Consider the following 21,102-nt stretch of genomic DNA (forward strand, 5'->3'; position numbering starts at 1 on the left):
CTTAAGAAGCGCAGGGGCTAAGCTCCAACCGAAACATCAAACTAATGAAAACAATCCGACCGACATCGACGTTTTTGTATCAGGTTTGACGTTTTCGTATCGAGTTTGACGTTTTCGTATCTTCGATGTTATACTCTGTCAAATGTACAGCGAGGGATAGGAAAAGGCATTCCCTCGTGGCTCACAACACTCTCTTCGCATATCTCTCCTTCTGAGTATTGCTAGTTTTGACTCAGTTTTGGGTTATCCAGAGTGAGCGTGAAGACTTCAAACTGACGTAAGCAGAGTTGTCAAAAGGGTGGGTAATTTATTACGAACTTTGCATTATAGCGTCCGCCATTATGGCGCGTAAAAAGCTGGAGAGCCAGCCCAATGGCATCGCGCCATATTTCAAGGGCGAACATCTCAACGTATGTTTAAATGAGATAGCATATCACCACATACATAAGACTTACGTAACACTCAGGAAGAAATCTTCCAAAAAAGTTGGTACAAAATGAACTACTCGAAAGTACCAACCTCTGTAAAAAACCTCTGTTTGAGTTGTCTTTGAAGGCAGTGTACCTGTGCAGCCCTGCATTTGTCTCATTCCTACTCGAAAAATGCTGCATTGATTTTGTAAATAATTTTTTGACAGTTCCTTATGGGATTTTCTTTGGGGCTCGATAAGGCCGAGAAAAGGAAAATTCATTTTGTTCATTATTTATCGAGCAGTTTGACAGGGCGAGGTACGGAGTACTATGGGGCAACGTGTACCAGAAAAAAACGCCAGTGTTACGTATGTCTTATGTATGTGATATCACCGCCACTTTTCAGAAACCTTTTACTGACAGCTGACAGTGGGCACAAATGAGTTTGAGTCCAGGACACGAGTTCATTCTAATTCACTGTTACTCGGTATCCAGCTTTTTACGTACCATAATGGCGGTCGCTATAATGCGTGTTCGTAATATGCGAACCTCTCTGCCTACGTCAGATTTCAGGTTTCTGAAAAATTGGCAACACAAATGTTGCCAGATATATTTTTCTTTTGATAAAATATATGAAGACTTCAAACTGACGTAAGCAGAGTTGTCAAAAGGGTGGGTAATTTATTACGAACTTTGCATTATAGCACCCGCCATTATGGCGCGTAAAAAGCTGGATAGAGTCACGCAAAGAGAAAATCTATCGCTCCGGCAACACAGTTTTTGTTGCCAAGAACTGAACAGTTCTGTTTTCCACCATGCATGAGCGAATATCATTTTTTGAAATTTTTCACAAGGTACACAGTTTTGAAAAATTACACCGGTGGTGCTTTGTTAAATTTAACTGAACCAGTGTACAGGTTTAATGTTGGATTTAAAATATGTAGTTAAAACTTCGGAAAAACACATATTCGTTATCACGCTTAATTAGAACACTTTTCATTCACTCCTAACATATTCACTTTGTTTATTTACATTGCTCGATTGGTACCCTCGCTTGACACTGATTTGGTCCCTTTGGTTTCATCTTTGCGTGACTTTATATTATAAACATAGACTCTGGTGCGTAAGAGCTATGGATTTAGTTCATATCATGTTAAAGAAAATAAATGTGAACAATAAAAAAAAACAAAACATACCACCACATGTCAGTTTTAGCACACCACCGCATTTGCGCCGTAAATCATGCCCTTATTCCTGGGTAGGTTAACACTGACCCAGTGGAATAAATAAATTCGCTATTAGGTATAGATATTTTTGAACTGATTAAAAAATTTTTAACTGTGAAGGTTATTTTTTAATTTTTTAATCTAACGTAAATTTTTTTGAATCTCCCTCTTATCCTTGGTAAGCGTTCGTTAGAAATTATAAGGTACCCCCTTCTTCCTCTAAGCTGTCATGTTATTTTTGAATAACCCCCAAAACCAAAAAAAAAAAAACATATCGACCAAAACAATGTTTTTTTTCGCGCCAAATTCTGGCAGAAATTTTTAAGCTTTTACAGCTAATAGACGTTTTATTTTATACTTGTTTATTATTTTCTAAATTAATAATCAAAACAGAGTTTTAAGACGCTAAAATTGCCATGGAATTCTCTCGTCGAAACCGTTTAAATCCAGAAGTACAATGTAACATGGATACGGTCCTCGAGTGGCTGCTGCCGCATAATGTTGTTTTATACGTTATACCTCCTATGATCGATATGACGATATCCGAGTTCGAGTCACTGGCGCTAGAACGCCTGAAGGTTCTGCGCGTTTTGGAGCAAGCATCCGTCAAAAATTTGAAACCGATGTCAGAGGAATGGCGGGATTGCATCCTGAATGAGCTAAACCACGAAGGTTTGAAGCATTACGTGCGACTCTGTCAGGGCAATCACTCGAAGGAGCAGGACATTGCTGCCCGCAGAAAGGATTATTTATCACATTTCATCCTTCGGTTTGCCTACTGCCGGTCAGAGGAATTGAAAAGGTTTGTAGCTTATTTTATTTTTCACGTATATCAAACTGTTACCTAAAGATTTCTCATGTTTTAGATGGTTCATTGCAAGAGAAATGGAATTATTTCGTCTTAAGTTCAGCGGGTTATCAGCGCAGGATACAAAAGAATTCGTGCAACAGTACGAGATGAATTATATACCGCTTTCATCGGATGAAAAAAACGAAATCAAGGAAGGACTGTATGACAGTACTGTTTACCAAAGTATCGTTCAAATCGAAGCTATGGATTTCTACAAAGTTCGTTTCACAGATGTACTGGACTTAGTTCGGAGCCGAAAGTGTTACCTCAATGATGGTTTTGCTTATGTTTGTTCAAATGATTTTATTTCCATCATAGCTAACAAACATCTTCAGTTGTTAGAAGATGGTTTACAGGCCCACCTTAGGTTGTTGCCCGAGTTGGAAAATGACGAACGATTCTCATCGCTTTTAAAAGGACTTCACACTTCCTACACTGGGAAGGATTACACCGTATCGAAGGCAGGAGATGTGCCAATTGATTCGCTAGATCAATTATCGAAAAAATCGTTCCCGCTTTGTATGCGGTACTGCCACGATACTCTGCGAGCTCAGCACAAACTGAAGCACGGCGGTCGTATGCAGTATGGTTTGTTTTTGAAAGGAATTGGCGTAACTTTGGAGGGATCCTTGCAATTTTTTAGAGAAGAGTTCAGCACTCGAGGTACTATTCCTCTAGAAAAGTATGAAAAAGAGTATGCGTATAATATTCGGCACAATTATGGTAAAGAAGGTTCTCGCATAAATTATACGCCTTATTCATGTATGAAAATTATTACTTCGAGTGTCGGTATTCAGGATACGCATGGTTGTCCATTTAAAATATGGGAGCCTTCTACACTCAAAACAAAACTCGGTTCTTACGGTCTAAGCGCGGTGCACGTTGAAGAGATTATCAGTTACGCTAGTAAGGGTCACTATCAGATAGCCTGCGGGAAGTACTATGAAACTATCCATCAAACGAATCTGGAAGAAGGAATTAAACACCCGAATCAGTTTTTCGAGTTTAGCCAAATTACCATGGGTGCTCGTGCTCCAAAGGCTAAGCCAACTCCCTCTGAAAGCACTCGACGAGTGCAGAGCGGCTTCAATGACAGCCAGGACACAAGCGTATTGAATGGTGACGATGACGATGAATTATGGCAATTGATGGAAGCAAATGATAGGGATGCAAAGGAGTGCGAAACTAAAGACAACCTGTTGCTTGCGCAGCAGCCTAAACTTAATGGAAACCATTTGACTAAAGCTTCTACGTCAGAATGGGGGGAAGATGATGGTTTCGATGCAAGCCTTGTTGGGATGGAGTGATAGCTTTGTAGCTAGTTTATAAGTCCATGAAAACTGATTGGCAACAGTTGAAAATAAGAAACGTTCGCGGCACTGTCACAGTTTACACATTGTTTTTTTTTACTGAAACGGCTATTATTATAAAACCACCAGAATATTTAACAAAATACGAAGACTTGTAAAAATTTCAACTCTGCTTAATACATATATAAAAAATATTCTACAATATTTATTGTTCAGAAACCGCCTTGACTAGTGGCCTTCGTCCGATTTGTGAGTTCGTTCAAGATTAGCCACCAAGGCGATATGATCATATAGGAACACAGGCGACGGGATCGTACTGTAGGCAAGAGTTTCTTCTTCGCTTGGTAAAGAGAGAACATCATTCACATGCAAGCATCGGATTGCATAAGTTTGTATACTTTGGACATCCGCACTCGTCACTTTGCCGGTCGGGCGTACTGTTGAAGTCGCTACAAAACATTGTGGCAAAATGGTCTCTTTAGCTTTAACTTTTACTCAACTAGCTTTAACTTTTACTCAAACTATTCATATAGACTTCTAACGTAAAGCATTGAAAACCCTCCATGCCTAAGGGGACCTAAGTAATGTGACTTAAATGGCTATCGAACGTTCGCTAATTCTGCTACCCAACTTCTCGTTCGACTTAATCTGACTATAGAGACACTAATATTTTTCCTCTTGTAATTTCTTGATGATCCTAAACTCTGAACGGTGATTTATCTCGTCAATTCAATGTAAAATATCAATCCCGCTCAAATCTATCAACATAAGAGAACGTAGCTAAACCCTAGTGCCCGTCATAAGGTTCCAGCCAGCAGGAAAATTTTACTGTCGACTTGTAGCTGACAAATGATGTCACACAACCACAGAAACCTTTTATATTTATTGTGATTAGCAGATAATATCCAAATGACCAACATTTTGTATCTCAAACATAAGAATATCAAAAAAGATGAACATAACAACAGAAAATCAAGTGATTTGCTGTTGATTTCACGCATTAACATGTTTCGAAGGATTTCCTTTCACTTTGAAATGTTCGGCAAGTAGTGCGAATTCAACAGCAAATCACTTCACTTCGACGTGAAATTTTTTTACAGTGTGAGCAAGTCCCAAGAGCAACCATTATTTTACAGTGTTGACAGACAAGATAAGAATCAGCTGCCATTGCTTTTATTCAGCACATTCAGCAGTTAACTTAAGGGCATCTTCAGCGGTGGTCCAAATCGTTGTTTCGTTTTATTTTTTTGGAACAAACTCAAACTCACTGCTGCACCGTACAGTCCCTATATTTACAGTCTGGCGGAGTGGATTCGGGAACCAATTTAAACTATTATAACGGAAACCAGTCGTATAGAATCTCCATTGACTGGTTCCCATTATAACAGTTTAAATTGGTTGCCGAATCCACTCCGCCAGACTAGTAAAGTATACAGTGACTATACTGCACCGGTGTTGTAAATTTTGTCTCATACCAGGGGTTACATTCAGACCAATGTCATGGCAACAGTTCCCTGAAGTCGCCGCCGATGATGATGGCGCTACTGTTGGAAGTATGGGCATAAGCTCCTTTCATTGTGCCGCATGTGTTACTGTACGGATTTTCTACGTGCTTCTAACTATATTGAATGTAGGGCTATCCGTAACGTGTTGAAACATGTTTGAACGTGACCATTTATGTCCTGCGCAAAATCCATCAAACGTTCAAAACAAAACAATCGTTTTTCGCTTTCTGCATTTCTTCACCCCACTTGCAGCAACAGTTGATCTCGCATGGACGGTGCTTAATCGGCTGTTTCGCAAGCACTGACAGCCTTTTGACGTATAATCGAGCCAGAGAGCCAGAGAAAAACGGCTTCAAGCGAAATGTATGGGGATGACGTTCGTGACAAGTATGTGGTTACATTGCGCATTTCGTTTCGAGCAACTCGAACAAAACTAAATGATTTCTGGGGGGCATTATGTTTAGTTTTTGAAGTAGAATACTTCTCTCAGGAAGTTCGGCTACATAGGGATGTGAAATGAAAATCTAAAACTGAAAAAAGTGAGAAATATGTCCAATTTCAAATGCTAATAAATCGGTTAGTTTTCGATGGATTTCCTTCGTTTTTGCAGCAATCGATTAGAAAATCTTCTAAGATTTCTACCAAATGCATGAAATTGCAATTTTATCATTCGAACTATTGTACTATTGAAAATTCTTAAGCCTTGTCAAAACACAAAATTCGACCTCTGATTGGTCGTTATACCGCGCTTTCACAAGCACGGTCGGCAGAGTTATGGACCTAGTAAATTGGGAATCATCATTTGGCCTACATAAGAGCTTCATCAGATAATAAACAGACAATTCATCGGATATTAAATTGAACAACTGAATTTGAAGAACACAAATGAATATTTGAAGAGTTAATATTTTCTCGTTTTGCGCTATAATCCAAGGTTAATTATCTTCATCTACATGCATAATTTGACTATTATTACGTGTTTGCGTCGCTTAGTGTTTGGCTACGGTCATGCAGAACGCAAATAACGGCGCGATGCGATTCGGCAAGACGAAATCTGTTGAAATGTATAGCTCTACTTCGCGTTAAAAAGAGCTGTACAATTCACCACGGTAAGGCGAATCGCATCGCGCCGTCATTCGCGTTCTGCATGACCGTAGCCTTTGTTCCGTTCCCGTTTAACGATGTCGTATTTAATGTGCATATTACAATTCGGCAGCACTTCAACTTCTCATTTGCCCAAAATTTAAAAATATTCAATGAACTTCATTCAAAATATCAAACAAAAAGAAATTACAATACTGCCAATGAACGGTCAACGTTTATTCACTAGAAAAAATGACTGACACGCAAGCAGCCGGGTTATCTTTCTTGTAAAAGTATTCTACTTCAACCTTGCGGTCGTGGCTTTGCATGCAACCTTCTTGTGATTTTTCGTATTTTTTTCGACTTTGCGGGTTAGATGAGCCGCTGGACAAATGACAATGACAGGTCCTTTTAAGCTTAAAGCATAACTGGCAGTATGTGACCTACTCGAAAATAGCGAAAATCGTTCGAATCGAGCTGCGCAATGCCACCCCAGATCTAAACTGAAAAATTTTGAAACTGGTATACGTTTTGATCTATTTTTGTAACAAGAAATAGATCGTTCTAAAACACGTTGCACGCTACCAACCGGTGGGTAAAATGTCATATTTTAATTGAATACCTTCTTTTTAGGTATTTCCATATAGGCATTTTGCGGGTGCTGTCGGATAAACAAAACAAAGATGTTTCAAATCAATTTCACAATTCGTTATTGTGGCTTTTCCGAAGAAGAAATTGAACAGCTTTGTCGTTCTTGGCTGAAAATAGTAAAAGGGAGAATTCTGAAAGGCCGTAAAGGATCACGCCCAGGTTCAACTATTTTGTTTGCAACCATCAGCCATAAGGTTGCCAAACTCGTTGGCCATCTAGCCTTCGTTAACCGCCTTAATTATAGTAGACTACCAAGAACTATCAGTCTTAAGAGGCCAGAAAAATGTTCCCCGAAGACACTGAACTGAAAACTTTCAAAATGCAGGCTTGTTACAATATGCTCGAAAACGAGCCAAAGTTTAAAGAACTGCAAGATTCTAAGAAATTTATGAAACAAAAACGAAAGACGAATATCTCCGCGATCAAATATTTTTCGCTATACTCCGAAGCCCTACTTGCAGCAGTAATTTTTCTATCATACCAATCCATCCTGAAAATGTCACTGACGTGTTTCATGCCATAGTTGAATCCTGGGAGGAAGAAACGGATACGAAGCTGTGTAAGTGTCAAAATGAACCAGAATGAGCTGTCATCGACTGTCAATTTGAACCAAGAAAAAAAAGGTATTTTTTTGCGATGAGTATTGTTATAATTGATACCTTTCAGTTGCTCGAAAAAATATTCATCGCAAACAGTTTTTGCATTCATTGTCATTTCACAAAATATTTTGGTTTGTTTTTACGTAAAATAATAAATTTCATAAGCTTTAAGTAATAATCATGCTAGCGTACTTCGATTATTAAACTTGCGCTTCTCTGGATTTAAGGCTTTGGTTACAATTTCGAAAATACTTCACTATGGTCGAACTCAAAACTCTGAAAGAACTTTTATACAACGGCAAATTGAAAAATAAACACAGACTCGAAAAATTAGTCTGTAAAATTTGCACATTATTCGCGTTGAAAAAGATTTTGAAGGCTGTTCGCACTTGTGTGAGCTCTCATATGTAATTGTCAAAATGTGCGTGATGACAAATGCAAAAATATTTCCTTCCTTCTTTTCCACACGCAAAAACCAAACAAATATCAGCAACACCGTCAACGCGAATTCCTGATGTTACTGAAAACTTCGTTCGAGTCATGCATGCGTTACAGCAAGAAGAAAGTTACACGCTATCAGAAAACGACGCGTGTACGTATCCTCTGTTTTGAGTGAAGTATTCGTTTCTCCCTCCCAGGTTGAATCAATCTTCAGGAAATTGCTTTTGAGAACCCCAAACAGAAATAAAATATCTAGCATCCCGGCTGTAGATTGATACGTCAAAGATAGTAACGCGTGAATGTCAAAATTGAGTCAGCAAGTGTGTGTACGTAACGCTACTGAAGCGAGATACCACGATCGTAATATTGGGGCGTCCATGCGACAGACAGAGTCAACCGGTGTCGCTCTGCTTGTTAACCTGCGAAATTTTGACCCTCGACTCGTTCTTAGTCCCGGATTGTACGTCGCACGGTGTGTACGCGAAATTTCCTTCATTACCACATACAAAGTTCCAAGTAGCTAAGCGAATATTTTTCCCTTCTTTCTCGATAGAAAACACGTGTTTCGTTAGCTCCGTTTGTGGAAAAATAATTCAATAATGCCGCTCGCCAAGGATTTCCTGCACCCGCTTCCGGCTGAAGAGAAGCGCAAGCATAAGCTGAAGCGCCTGGTGCCCCATCCGAACTCATACTTCATGGATGTCAAGTGCCCCGGATGCTACAAAATTACGACCGTGTTCAGCCATGCCCAGAGCGTGGTGGTGTGTACCGGCTGTTCCACGATCCTCTGCCAGCCGACCGGTGGTAAAGCCCGGCTGACGGAGGGCTGCTCTTTCCGTAAGAAGCCCTACTAGGTGAAAGTCTAGCTGGCAGGGTCGGAATCGGCCATTATTCCATCGTTTTTATTAAAGTTATTAATATTGCTACTTCTGTGGGCGAAACGACTGAACGCGGCTTAGTTTCCGATTGTTTGACGGAGCTGAAAGTGTGCATTCAAGTGACCGCTCCGGTGTGAATAAAATGGTACTACAGTTGAACTGAAAATGTCGGAAAAATGAAGGAATAAAGGAAGAATTTCGAAACGGAAGAGGCCTGCTTGTTTTGGAGGTTATGTGCTATATCACAGTCCATCGCTCGTTCGCTATCGTCGTGTGTTGGTGTTGGTGGAAAAAAGATGGAACGGAAGAGTTCGGTTTGTTGGACTAACGTTAGATATTGCTGCAATTTGTGAAATTCACAAATTAACGCCTGTTGTGTAAGGTTCAAAACCAGTGCAATAGAATTTCGCAATGTTATGATGGTCGGTTCCATACTCCTACGAGGAATAAGCACGTCCGTTTGAGATGCATATTGTTTGTTTTGATTGATTGCAACGTTGCTCATTTTGGAATGCCACGGAAGCCACGGAAGAGACTGTAGATCTTTATGCTAGCGTTTGTTGAGTATTTAACTGCTGCAGAAAAAAGTTAAGTGTTTATAAATTGTTCTCTAATATCAGTTCTCTTGATAATGTGAATTTTATCGCACCAAGTCTGGAATAAGTTGAGTTACGAAGCGAGAATTCAATTTAGATAAATTTGATTAGTATATGCTATGTAATACTAATTTTTGTTTATCAAACAGCTGATGAAGTAAAATTTTCAAAATATATCATTCAGTTTTTAAACCAATCAGCGAAAGATAATATTTCATTTGATGAACAATGTTTTCGAAATAATACTATTGACTTCTTTGAAAAAAATTTAAGTAGGTGAAAACGTTCATTTTCATGGTAATTGCGGGCATGTATTTAAATTATTTTTTATTACTTAACGATGTATTACATTTTAGGTACTCTCACTGTAGTCGAAAGACATACAAATAAATGTAATACCGCTTCAAAAGCGCTTTTTGTTTGATTAAGTGTGGTAAGTAAAAACAACGCGAATTCTAACTAACATGATAAGAACTAACAACAAAAATTAGTTGAAATAACTACGAAGAATGTAACATGTGGAAATAATCTTTATGGATTAATAAAAAAGAGGGAATTCTAATCATGCTTTTTTTATTACTGGTCACTACTTTTTAAACGAATCGAGACAAAAATTATGTTGTAAGTTGCATTGGAAAATTAGAGTAGATTTCGCACATGATGAAGTTTTAACATATTTTGATCGAACTTGATCCAAGTTTTTTCATAGGATTCTACAATAAAGCTCAACGAATATTACTTTGCGCTCAACACTTATTTTGTTGATTGTATTATTTCGTAATGAAGTGATGAATTGTGTAATAGTTCCAAATTTAATTTATTCTCGCAGGATGATGTCATGCGGCAAAGCTTTTCAAGTTGTATCAGTGTAACTATTGTCCATAAGATTACTACTAGGTTTCAAATAATTTTGGCAAAATGCAAATAAGATGTTTAGCAATAATGTGGTAGTTTTTGTATGCTTGTAATGGTTTATTTATTTAATAATTTCTTTAAGTACTTAGGGAACCTACTGCAGAAGTCGCGTCGACTCGGCTCGACCATGTTTTTAAGGACACGAGTTGCTCGTCAGCTTCTATAATAAGGTGCTTATAATGGTGCCATATCAGCACTTATATAAATTTTAATTTTTTCTATATTAATGGATTTTTTTTTTGCTTTTGCAGTTGATTGAACGGAAAATGGAAAACTTTAAAACATTTTTTTTTTAAAAACATCAATTTGAATTGATACATCTACTTAAGTTTGCATTTCAGCTTACATATTTTGAGTATTTCGTCTCAATACACAGGAGGCTCCTAAAGCTGCTTAAAATATGTTCCCTACCCTATTTGCCACTAAAACAATCCAAGGTTTTGCAAACAAAGGTTCGAAAACGATACCAATAAATTTAACGGTCTTTTTAAACCTACATTCGATCACACAGCGACTTGCTTGTTGAAATGACTTCGTAACTTTGGGAAATATATCACTTTTCTCAAATAAAAATTTATTCGGTATGTAATTATTTTTAGTAGTTTTAATAATATCATTTTTTCGCATTAAATATTTTGAGTATCTTCGATGAGAAATAAATTTTAGATTTTTGGTGTAGTTATTACCTAGTCAAGTCCCTGGTCATCAGAACCGACAGAATAGTCAAGCAAGTACCATCAATTTTTCAGTCGAATCATTGAAACCAGCATTTAACCCTTTATAAAGCAGTTGCAACTATATTGCCACCAACAACTTTCGTTTTTTTTCTGCTTCATAATTACGAGCTATGATCAGTGATCAGAAATAAACAATTAAATTTAATGACATTTTTTTAGCCTCGGCCCGTTAAAGGGTTAAAGTAAAAACTGAGATAAACCGTCCAAAAATACAGGATGATGGCCTCTAAGCGCACTGAGCGGAACATGAATAAAGGAAATTATGTGAAGAAAAACCGACTGAAAGACAAAAAAAAAGAGAAGAACGATGTAAAGATAACCTTCCTGATTCCGAATGGTACATTTCTTCTCTCAACTATTGCAAGGATCTGATTCAGGTAAAAAACTACTAGGCCGAATAGTAACTACAAGACCATCTACCCTTTTTATCTAGCTACTAAGGAAAGTCAAATGGTTTGGTCTTCTTCAAACTATTCGTATCAAATCTAATTTTCGTTATCAAGGTACTCAGTAGTTTTATTTTATTCTTACATATTACATCTTACTGAAAATGCTGAGAACTCTTAACGCTACTGAATGAATGAACGATAGATGAAATGAGGAAAAAGTTTAGTTATATGAGCACCGACTTATTTCCCATTTTTTCGGTTCTCTTTGATAGCCTTGTCGGTACGCACAATCGGAATAGTACGCTCTCCTTCCGTGCCGGGCAGTGCCAACCTGGGGGCCTTAACCGTCAGGACTCCATCGGGCGAAAGTGATGAGACCATGCGTTCCGCATCATGTCCCTCCGGTAGCCGATACTTGCGGACAAAATGACGCGACACAAAACCGTGCTCGTCCTGCTTTTCCTCGTGTTTGCCTTCGATTGTGATTAAGTTATCGGCCAGCTTTACGGATATTTCCTCCGGTGTGAACTGTGTCACATCGACACTGACTTGGAATCCGTCCTTGTTTTTCTTGACGACTGCACCGTTGTCCTCCTGAGCGCCAAGTGCGGCCAAATGCCACGGGCGTTTCTGTCCACGACGCTTTGGAACGTGATCGACTGCCACCAGCAGATCCTCTGGGAAGAGGTCCTCACCGAAGAATTTCTCCAGAATACGGGATGGCCGAGGTGGCGTGCTGCGAAGGTCGTCACACCAATCACGGAGTAATAAAGGAACTAGCGACATTTTGCTTTTGATCTGCACAGTATAGATTTATGCACTTTCAAATTGTTTCGTTACGAGTATTTTCACGTTTCGCTTCTCACTTGGAATGTTCTCTCGCACGTATTTTGTTTACAACTGATGCCGCTTTTTGGGCGCTGCTCGATTTTTATATGGTGATTTCATTTGATGAGAAATTTCTCGAACGCTCTCGATTGTTCATGATTCGGGTAGATTGTCTGAGCGTTCACTCGAACTTGATGAGAGCTGAATGTTATGTTCATTGCCTGGTGCGTAAGCAGAAGTGAGAAGTTTACTGCGTAAATGAATGAATAGGTAAGCAATAAAGGGGAGTTTGCTGATGCTGATAGTAACGGTAGAATTTGTTTTCCTTTCTATTTATCAATCATTCGTGGAATTTTCCGGATGCTTTTAGGAGTTTTTTTGATTTTTGTGAATGTTTGAGACGAAGCGTTTTGTGATTGAAACTAGTGACTGTTGTTTTCAGAAATGCATTTGATTTTTTGTTTCGCAATTTCAAATTGCAATCGATTGAATAAAATGTATTGAATCCTGGATAATAATCATATTTTGACCCTGAAAAGAAAGTCTGCGTCAATTTGACTCCTTGCTTTCAGCAATATTGCGCTCTTTTCTTCTAACCGTGTATCATTTTTTTCTCGTTTTTTTTTAATCAAAGAAGGGTAGAGTGTTTAAACTTAGATTTTGGTTTTTGTTATGCATCGATGTGTTAACATCGTAATGACCATTCATCGATAACTCATAAAGAAAAAGTTGTATTTACAATCATTTGAAAGTCGGGACGCATGATTATTCTTTCACGCACTTCGAAATATGATTATCTTTTCAGGGTTGATGCGTGTAAAAAGATAATTATTTTAAATAATTGTTCAAGTTTTCATCATCAATTATTGATGAATGGTCATTACGATGTGAACACATAAAAAAATAAATATTTCATTACTCATTAATCCTGGAAAGTTAATCTTATTTTGGTGCAAATTTATCATGAATTTTGAATCATTCAAAATGCAAGTTTTTGTGCAACATTTAATAATAAGTAAGTTTCACCAGAACTCAGTTTTTTGAAAACAAAACGTTTTCGCACTATTTGGAAAGGAAGTGGGCATGGTCACTAAAAGCGAGGAGTTAAATTGACGCAGACTATCTTTCTAGGGTTAATAAAAAACGAGAAAAACGATGCATTGTTGGAAAACGACTGGGCAATATTGCTGAATGCGAAAAATTAAATAGACGCAGACTATCTATCCAAGGTTAAAAAAGATAACCAAATAGTATGAAAAGCGTGTTTCAAAATGGAACCCTCATTCCCCTTGGTTCAAGCCATGTTGGAAAAAATAAAAGCATTCTCGAGTTAATGCAGGTGTGAGAATTTTATATGTATTATCACCTAAAACACAGTCATAGTGCAAAATCTACTTTGTGATTTATCCATCACTTTATTTTTGAGATTGCTTGTCTTTGACTTATTTCACTGACAAATTGAAAGTAACAAACATGGTAATTTGTCAAATTGCTTGAATATGTTAAAATGTGATTCACTAGTAATGAACATAACAACAGAACCAGTTTCGCATTTAACTATGATGATTAATAGAAATTTTGAAATCAACACCTAATTTTTGTTGTTGTTGCTAGCTCTACTGAAAGGTGTTTATGTATCATAAATGTAGGTCAGGCTTTTGCTATACAGGCAGGTCTTTTTTTTTCATTCACTAGTAACATGAACTAATGTCAGGAAGTGTGTAAACTCGGGCTATCGATATCAAAAAACCGTCCAAGCTCGTCATTCGCTATAGATTTAACCGAATGACTGACATGAAAAGAAATCAATTCCTTTTAATGAGAAAGCAATTTCCTTGTCTGGTGTGGCCTATATTTCAAGGTAATTCATGAACAGTGACGTATCACCTTGGTACGCCGCGGTGGGCCAATCTATGCTCACGCCTCGATTTCCCTTAAAACATATCAGTAAGCGACCTAGGCTTTGATGTCCGGTGTGAAAATGCAATTTCATGCAGTTGCTAGCATGCATTTGGATTTTTCAATGCAAACTACTGTCTAGGTACTGCATCTAGAACGTTACTCTACAGGCAGATTGATTTCCCAAGGTAAGCTAATGTCAGCCAGTGTACGTTAACTCTGTTACCCCTAACTTTCCTTAATACCTTCATAACCAAAAGTATAACAGCAGTTCAAATGCATGGAAACAACGGGTTCGTAGTGTTCTGTATTAGACGTTCAAATCAGACACTGTTTTACTTCGTTGATTCAATTTTTATTTATTCATTTGCTCACGATGGCACCGTTGAACAGTTTATTCGGAAAAGCATAATCCTTATTACCGCATAAACGGGGTTCGATTGTATGTGGAAAGAAGCATAGCGCGGCAAAGTCGACAATGCATGCACAACTGCTATGTTTTTCGCGAAAATAATAATTCAAAGTGAATTTGTTACGTTGTTATTATATTCCATAGTCATTCAGTGTTTACAGTAGGATAGTGTGTCTTTGATTTTTACGATAGGTGACTAATCGTTTAAATTAAATCATGCAGGAATGTAATGCTCACGCCATGTCGTCCTTGTTTTTTTTTTTTCAAATTAAATGAATTACCATTCAGATGAAAAAAAAATGACATAGGTAAATAGCATTTATTTTGGTCAGTTAAAGTTTCCAAATGACAAACGCAAAGTGTCCGTAATAAGGTTTTATAACAGGTAGCAAAGCTAAAAAACCTGGTACAGCTGAAGTTATTAGTTCATCGTCATTGCCTCCAAAAGTTATATTCATCCCTACTACTTCTAGAGCATATTCCAGGTACGAGTCAGGTTAATTGTAGTTATTGAGGAAGGATTAGCAAGCGACAATTTCAGCCGGAGTACACTTTTTCACATACTTTTATTGCAGCTTAACCGCCTACACAGATTATTGTTTTTAAAACAAAACTCTGCTGTGATGTTCTACCCACAGCATTTTCATAATACAACTGAAATAATAATTCTAAGCTGGTTTTGTCGCACCTCAGAGGGAAGTTTATAGTAGTATTGTAGCAATAAACAAGTTCAGATAACGGTGATATCGTTACAACTTTATTGTTTGAATTTTTTTTAAATCAAGTTTCATCATTGGAAATCGTCTATTCTCAAAAATAATGTAGTTGAAAAAAATATTTGAAACTTAACTTTTAAGTTAAAATTTGTCGTGCATTTCAGAATAAGGCTGAATTTCAACAAAACATAAATCCAACCCTTTTTTGATTTAATAAATAAATTGGTGTTTATTTTCTGATTGTCTCAACCTAAATTCAAATATCTCGAAAACAGATACATTCACGAAGTTAATTAGTATAAGCTTTTTGGTTTAAAATGATCATTGCAATTGTTGAAATTGAACTTCGAATTTTGCGCGGTTTTACACGCGGACTTCGAAATTTACGCGTTTTTCTTCGCAAATATCCCAAGAAAGTCGTTTTTCACGCGGCAAATTAGGGAATCAAGGGAACTGAAGAAACATCAGGGATAGGAATTAACCTAGACGCGTTTTTTCAAACGGCTCTTTAATACTAAAACGGGTTTTTTTTTCCAGCATAAGCGGAGCCTCAACTGTTTGGTTTCATATCCGATCGAATATTAATAACCAAAGTTAATTAAAATTATATACTTTTCTCTTTGAGATTTCAGAGTTGCCTTTACTGGGTGTCTAGAGCCTGGGACACCAAAATTCACAAAAATGGTTGAATAGCTATAATTTTTATTTTCTTCTGGCTTGAGCTTTAGGGGTGCACCTGTGTTGACCAGTGTAACAAAACAAAGAGGCTTAGATGGGTTCAATAGGGATAGAACACTTTCTCAAAAAAAAGTTTGATTGCATTCCAAAAATTGATAGATTTAAGAATGATTTTGGGTGAGAAAAAATGTACAGCAAAAAATTACCCTTCTGGAAAATTCTGGAAAAACCAGGAAATTTTATTTTCGAAGTTGAGTAGATATCCTGTTTCATCTATGTTGCCGATTTTTGTATTGAATGCTGGAAAACATCAGGAAAATAATGTTATATTCCTGGGAAAATCACTTTTTCAAACTTTTTTGCCACCTTGAAGAAAATGTGTGAAGAATAATAAGAGAATTCTCTATACGTAACTCTGGACTTTAAGGGTATGATTGCATGCTAATAGAGAGATGAACTCGTATATTTGCGGACAGTATAAGAGGGTATTCGATTTTTTGTAGTCGAATTAAATGGAAACAAGCTGTCCTTAATATTCAATAGAAATCACTTAACTGGGATGGAACAAACATTGTACTGCGTAAACAAGTTTCAACAGTCAGAGTGCATGCTTGATAAAATAACATTTCACTTATTCGGTTGTTTGGTTGTCCTATTCAATTCCTTGTTCAATTTAAGAGAGAAAGCAAATTATTTCCAACTCGCGCATGAATTGATTCAAATAATATTACCAAACCTCAATGAGGCACTCTGTTAACAAAGTGGAAGGCTGTTTTCGCACTAAAAACTAGACATAGCCGTTGAGTTATGTTTGCCAGCATCCCAAAAACGTTTGTGTGTTGCCAAAATACGGTAGAGCATTTCAATGGAAGAAGTGCTGGCCAATGCACCTAACACTGATGCTGCTGCTACCGCACAAAGGCAGCTGATCCTGCTGGCTTTACCACAGCTGCTGCCACTACTACTGCTACCCGCTGCTACTTAATTAAAACCGTCTTAGTAACTATTCACTGGTAAAATGTTTGGTTTGAGCAAACGCAGGCTCTCATATAGTCCAAAAAGAGCATTCTTGGTTAACTAGGTATATAATTATGTCGACCGTGTTAGGGAAAGCGAGCATTAAACGAATAATCAAATCAATCAATCAAGTGTAATGTTTGCTTAATCAAGACTTGACAACTTTCATGGCTTGATTATGTGTTTTAGTTTTTGATGGAAGCATTAAACAGCTGTCATTTCGCCAACATTTCATAACGCTGGGTGGTTAGAAAATTCAATTCAAAAAACATGGATATGAAATCGAATTTACAACCGCCTTTGTGAAGGCGTTCCAACATTTTGAATGAAGTGTAATGAATTATCCTTAGAAGGATCATTTGTAGTTTAATTTAGTATCGGATATGTTACTGATAGCATCTCTGTGCTATCCCTGACAGTGGAAATAAGGTATTTTTCTGTTAACACAGTGGAAAGCTGTTTTCGCACTGAAAATTTGATGGTCCATCGATTTTGACTGTCAACATCCCAAAACGTTAGTGTTTTGTCAAAAAAAGGCAGCCTTTCATTGGAGTAAGTGTCGGCTGATGTAGCTACCGCACAAAGACAGTTTTTTAATAGAAGTAGTACCGTTGCATCTTTTGCTGACGCTGCTACTTAATAAGGACCGTCCTAAGAGCCGGATTTAGGGCGGGTCTAGGGAAGCCATTACCTCCGGGCCTCTACACTTTTGATTGGCTTGATCAGAGACAGGCTCTTGTATAGCTCAAAGAGTGCATTCCCGGTTTAACAGATATAAAATTCTGTCGACTCTGCTAGGTAAAGCAATCATTAAGCGACCAATTAGTGTCAAAATCTGCGTTTCAACAAGGCTTGACAGTAGTACTCTATTTGCTTCCACGAAATGCAAAATACATCTCCAAATATACCTTAATCAATAGGCAAAATACCCTTCACCTTAGGGGCCATCCACATACCACGTGGACAGCTTTAGGGGGGGGGGGGGGGTTGGCTAATGTCCACGGTCCATACAATTTTTTTATAATTTATATGGACAGTGGTCCACAGAGGGGGAGGGGGGGGGTCAAAATCGTTAAAAATCTGTCCACGTGGTATGTGGATGGCCCCTTACCCCAAACATTCCAAAAAAAATCATGAAAATTCTTTTTTTTTACTTTTTAGAGTACAGTCCCTCCTGGAATCATTGGTGTCCGAGATCTGTTCAGTGGCAGCTAGATTATATGCATTTGAAAATGGCATTTGGAACGTGTGATACAATATAGGCTATCATCTCAGTTCTCAGTTCTCAGTTACAAAAGCAAATTTCTGATGTGGTGGATTCTTGCTCACCTTTTTGCTGAGTTATTGAAAAAAAAAAATGCCAATGTTTGGGGTAGTGCTAGGAAGGGTATATGCATTTCAAAACGAAACTTCTTAGCGAGCGGGTGCCTAGTGTGGTTGGTAACGTCTCCGTCAACCACGCTCGACGCCTGGGTTTCGAATCCCACCGCCGACATAGGTGTCGATGGTTGTGAGGTGGCGTGATCCACTCACAACCAACCCAACTGGTCTAGATTCAATCCTAGCCGACACCGGGAGATTTTCTGAGGCGAAAAATCTCTGGGATCACGCCTTCCATCGCATGAGGAAGTAAAGCCGTTGGCGCCGGTCCGTTAATAAACGGGTCGTGAGTTAGGGTCCTGGGTGTGGAGTCGCCTCCCTGGGCGTCGGTGATTGGCCACAACAGTGGCGGAACTAGACCGACGGAAAATAAACGAGAATAAAAAAAAAAAAAAGAAACTTCTTAGAGCACTTTTCACAGTATGCCCCCTATTGCGCGAAACAAAGTCTTATTTCATAGTCCTTGTTAATATTTGGAATAAAAATGTTATACTCTGTATCCAGTATATTCTCTATGCTTTTTTATCGTTGTTGTGTCAAAGTAATAGCACATATACATTAGGGTGACCCAAAATGATGACACTCCATTATGCATACAGACGCGAGGCATATGGACGCGAGTTGCATTTTTCTTCATCGCAGTAAACCACGAACAACTTTAACGGGATTATATGAAGCATTATTCTGTCTCAGGAAAAGTTATTCTCCATAAAACTTTCCATCTTTTACCGATATCAAACCTAATGTTGCTCAATGTAAGGTGCCCACTTTAAACGATTAAATGCCGAAATGTTTAAAAAAATCATAATTCTAGATAATGAAAAAAAAAAAAATTATGCATGTTTGGAACCCTGAATTGGTCTGAAAAGCAAAATCTGGCTTGTAGTTTAGAACATTAAGAATCCGTCGCAAATTTTAAAATATAAATTTTTATTGAAATTTTCAGACCTAGCACAGTTTTGGGCCACCCGTATATGCACAAATATGTATTAATGTAAATTTTTACTATGTTCAACAAGACTATTCATGAGATGTATGTTTCTTGTTATCACTGGTCAATTGTTTATCTAGCATTGGCAGGGCTTGAATAAATTACCGTGGAATGGGGTAAAATTGATCAACGGGGCTAAAATTGATTACCCAAAAATTCGCGATAAAGAGTATTGATCAAAGAATACTGGTCTAACAACACCTACATAGTGTTTACGTGACCTCAAATACTTTGAATTTTGAAGACCGATCACTCAATCGAAATAATGTTTTTGGCGCTTGTTTCGGTTTGGATGCACGCCGACCACATTTTCGTCAAAACTCAAACAAACTTAACTAAACAAGTTTCAAAATGCCAGAAAAAGTATTAAATTCAGTAGAACTATGTTTAATTACGTGAAAATTGGGACTCTTGTAAAGTTTGATAAACGCCTAAAAATTATATTTTTTTAGGATGATTAATGTAATACTGAGGATTCACCAGGAAATTACTAACATTTGATCTACAAAGTTATTTTTGACGTTGAGTCGGTTGAAATCGGTCGAACGATTATCAAATGAAAGCAAAATTGGTGAAGGAAAGTGGATTGCAATTTAAATTATTTCCCCCCTTAACTGAACAATACGTCCCAACGAGTGAAAAAAACGTCCGTTATATTTGTTATGTTCTAACAACTTGAGCATAATTTTGTTCGAACACGGCACTGTGCTACGGTGATCTGTAGGTAGTTTAATTTGCGCGTTAAATTGGCCGTGCAGCAATTGCTGCAAGTTTTGCGAACAAAAATTCACCACCCAGAAGCAATCTTCTTCGTTTGTTTTCCCACGATAGAATTTATGCTCTAATGCTCTACGCCTATCCGGCAGGCTGACATCTCTGTGCCACTACTTGACAGACAAGCGGAGAAGTTTATGCGCTATTGGGCACCGACCGGGTCTGGGTCTAGAACGGTTCACCTCCCACCGCACACTCTTACGTGAAGTTCCTTGCCGTCGACCAAGGATGGCGTTCCGAGCGGACTCCTAACCGGAAATGTTTTGAAGTTTCCCTCTAGTATGTAGTAGGTACATACTTCGCATTTTTTCGAAGGTTACGCAAGTACAAATAGTGAAGCGTACGGGACGAGAAGTGGGAGCCGCTCGGGGGTAAACGATTTACGTGTTGTGGCCGCGGTCGCCCGGAGGATTGTTGGAAGAATAACAATACTGCGCGTTAGAGGTTGGTTGAATTGTTGGGGAATAAACTATCGGACGGGTTACATTCTGCGCTGTGCGGGAATTTAATCGTATTTCCATTCAAACCCGGTGGCCTGCCGTGTCGGATTGAGTGGCAGGCGCATTTTATTGATACATTATAATCGATGGGGGCGAACGTGAGCTTGTATGGACCGCGCCCTTCTATTATATTTAGATATTGTTAGTTTTTCTTGTTAATGCTTCGCTTAGTGCAAGAACACAACGAAATTAAACCGCATTTGTAATAACTTTGTTGATAGAATTTTTAACTATTATTTGGAACTGGAAATTATTTACATTTTCGAAAAAAGAATTACTATTTGTGATAGTTAATGATAGAATAGAAAAACCGCCAA

At 38.0% G+C, this 21,102-nt stretch overlaps 3 protein-coding genes across 4 annotated transcripts; 2 read left to right on the plus strand and 1 right to left on the minus strand.

The window, feature by feature from the left end:
- Positions 1–1,915: 1,915 nt before the first annotated feature.
- Positions 1,916–3,990, plus strand: LOC129723202 (DNA primase large subunit). The gene is made up of 2 exons (XM_055677256.1): positions 1,916–2,438; positions 2,503–3,990. The coding sequence occupies exons 1-2, from the start codon at positions 2,053–2,055 to the stop codon at positions 3,791–3,793; spliced, it is 1,677 nt and encodes a 558-aa protein (XP_055533231.1). The 5' UTR covers positions 1,916–2,052; the 3' UTR covers positions 3,794–3,990.
- Positions 3,991–8,427: 4,437 nt separating this feature from the next.
- Positions 8,428–9,162, plus strand: LOC129723204 (40S ribosomal protein S27). 2 transcript variants are annotated; one of them, XM_055677258.1, is made up of 2 exons: positions 8,428–8,547; positions 8,629–9,162. In XM_055677258.1, exon 2 carries the CDS (start codon positions 8,675–8,677, stop codon positions 8,927–8,929), a length of 255 nt encoding a protein of 84 aa, XP_055533233.1. In that variant the 5' UTR covers positions 8,428–8,547; positions 8,629–8,674; the 3' UTR covers positions 8,930–9,162. The 2 variants fall into 2 exon arrangements, with proteins under 2 accessions (XP_055533233.1, XP_055533234.1); XM_055677259.1 differs by having other exon boundaries at positions 8,467–8,551.
- A 2,528-nt stretch (positions 9,163–11,690) lies between these two features.
- Positions 11,691–13,395, minus strand: LOC129723203 (protein lethal(2)essential for life-like). The gene has a single exon (XM_055677257.1). The coding sequence runs from the start codon at positions 12,374–12,376 to the stop codon at positions 11,831–11,833; it is 546 nt and encodes a 181-aa protein (XP_055533232.1). The 5' UTR covers positions 12,377–13,395; the 3' UTR covers positions 11,691–11,830.
- Positions 13,396–21,102: the final 7,707 nt, after the last annotated feature.

This window comes from Wyeomyia smithii, chromosome 2 (assembly GCF_029784165.1).
Source record: "Wyeomyia smithii strain HCP4-BCI-WySm-NY-G18 chromosome 2, ASM2978416v1, whole genome shotgun sequence".
In the NCBI taxonomy this organism is placed as follows: Eukaryota; Metazoa; Arthropoda; class Insecta; order Diptera; family Culicidae; genus Wyeomyia; species Wyeomyia smithii.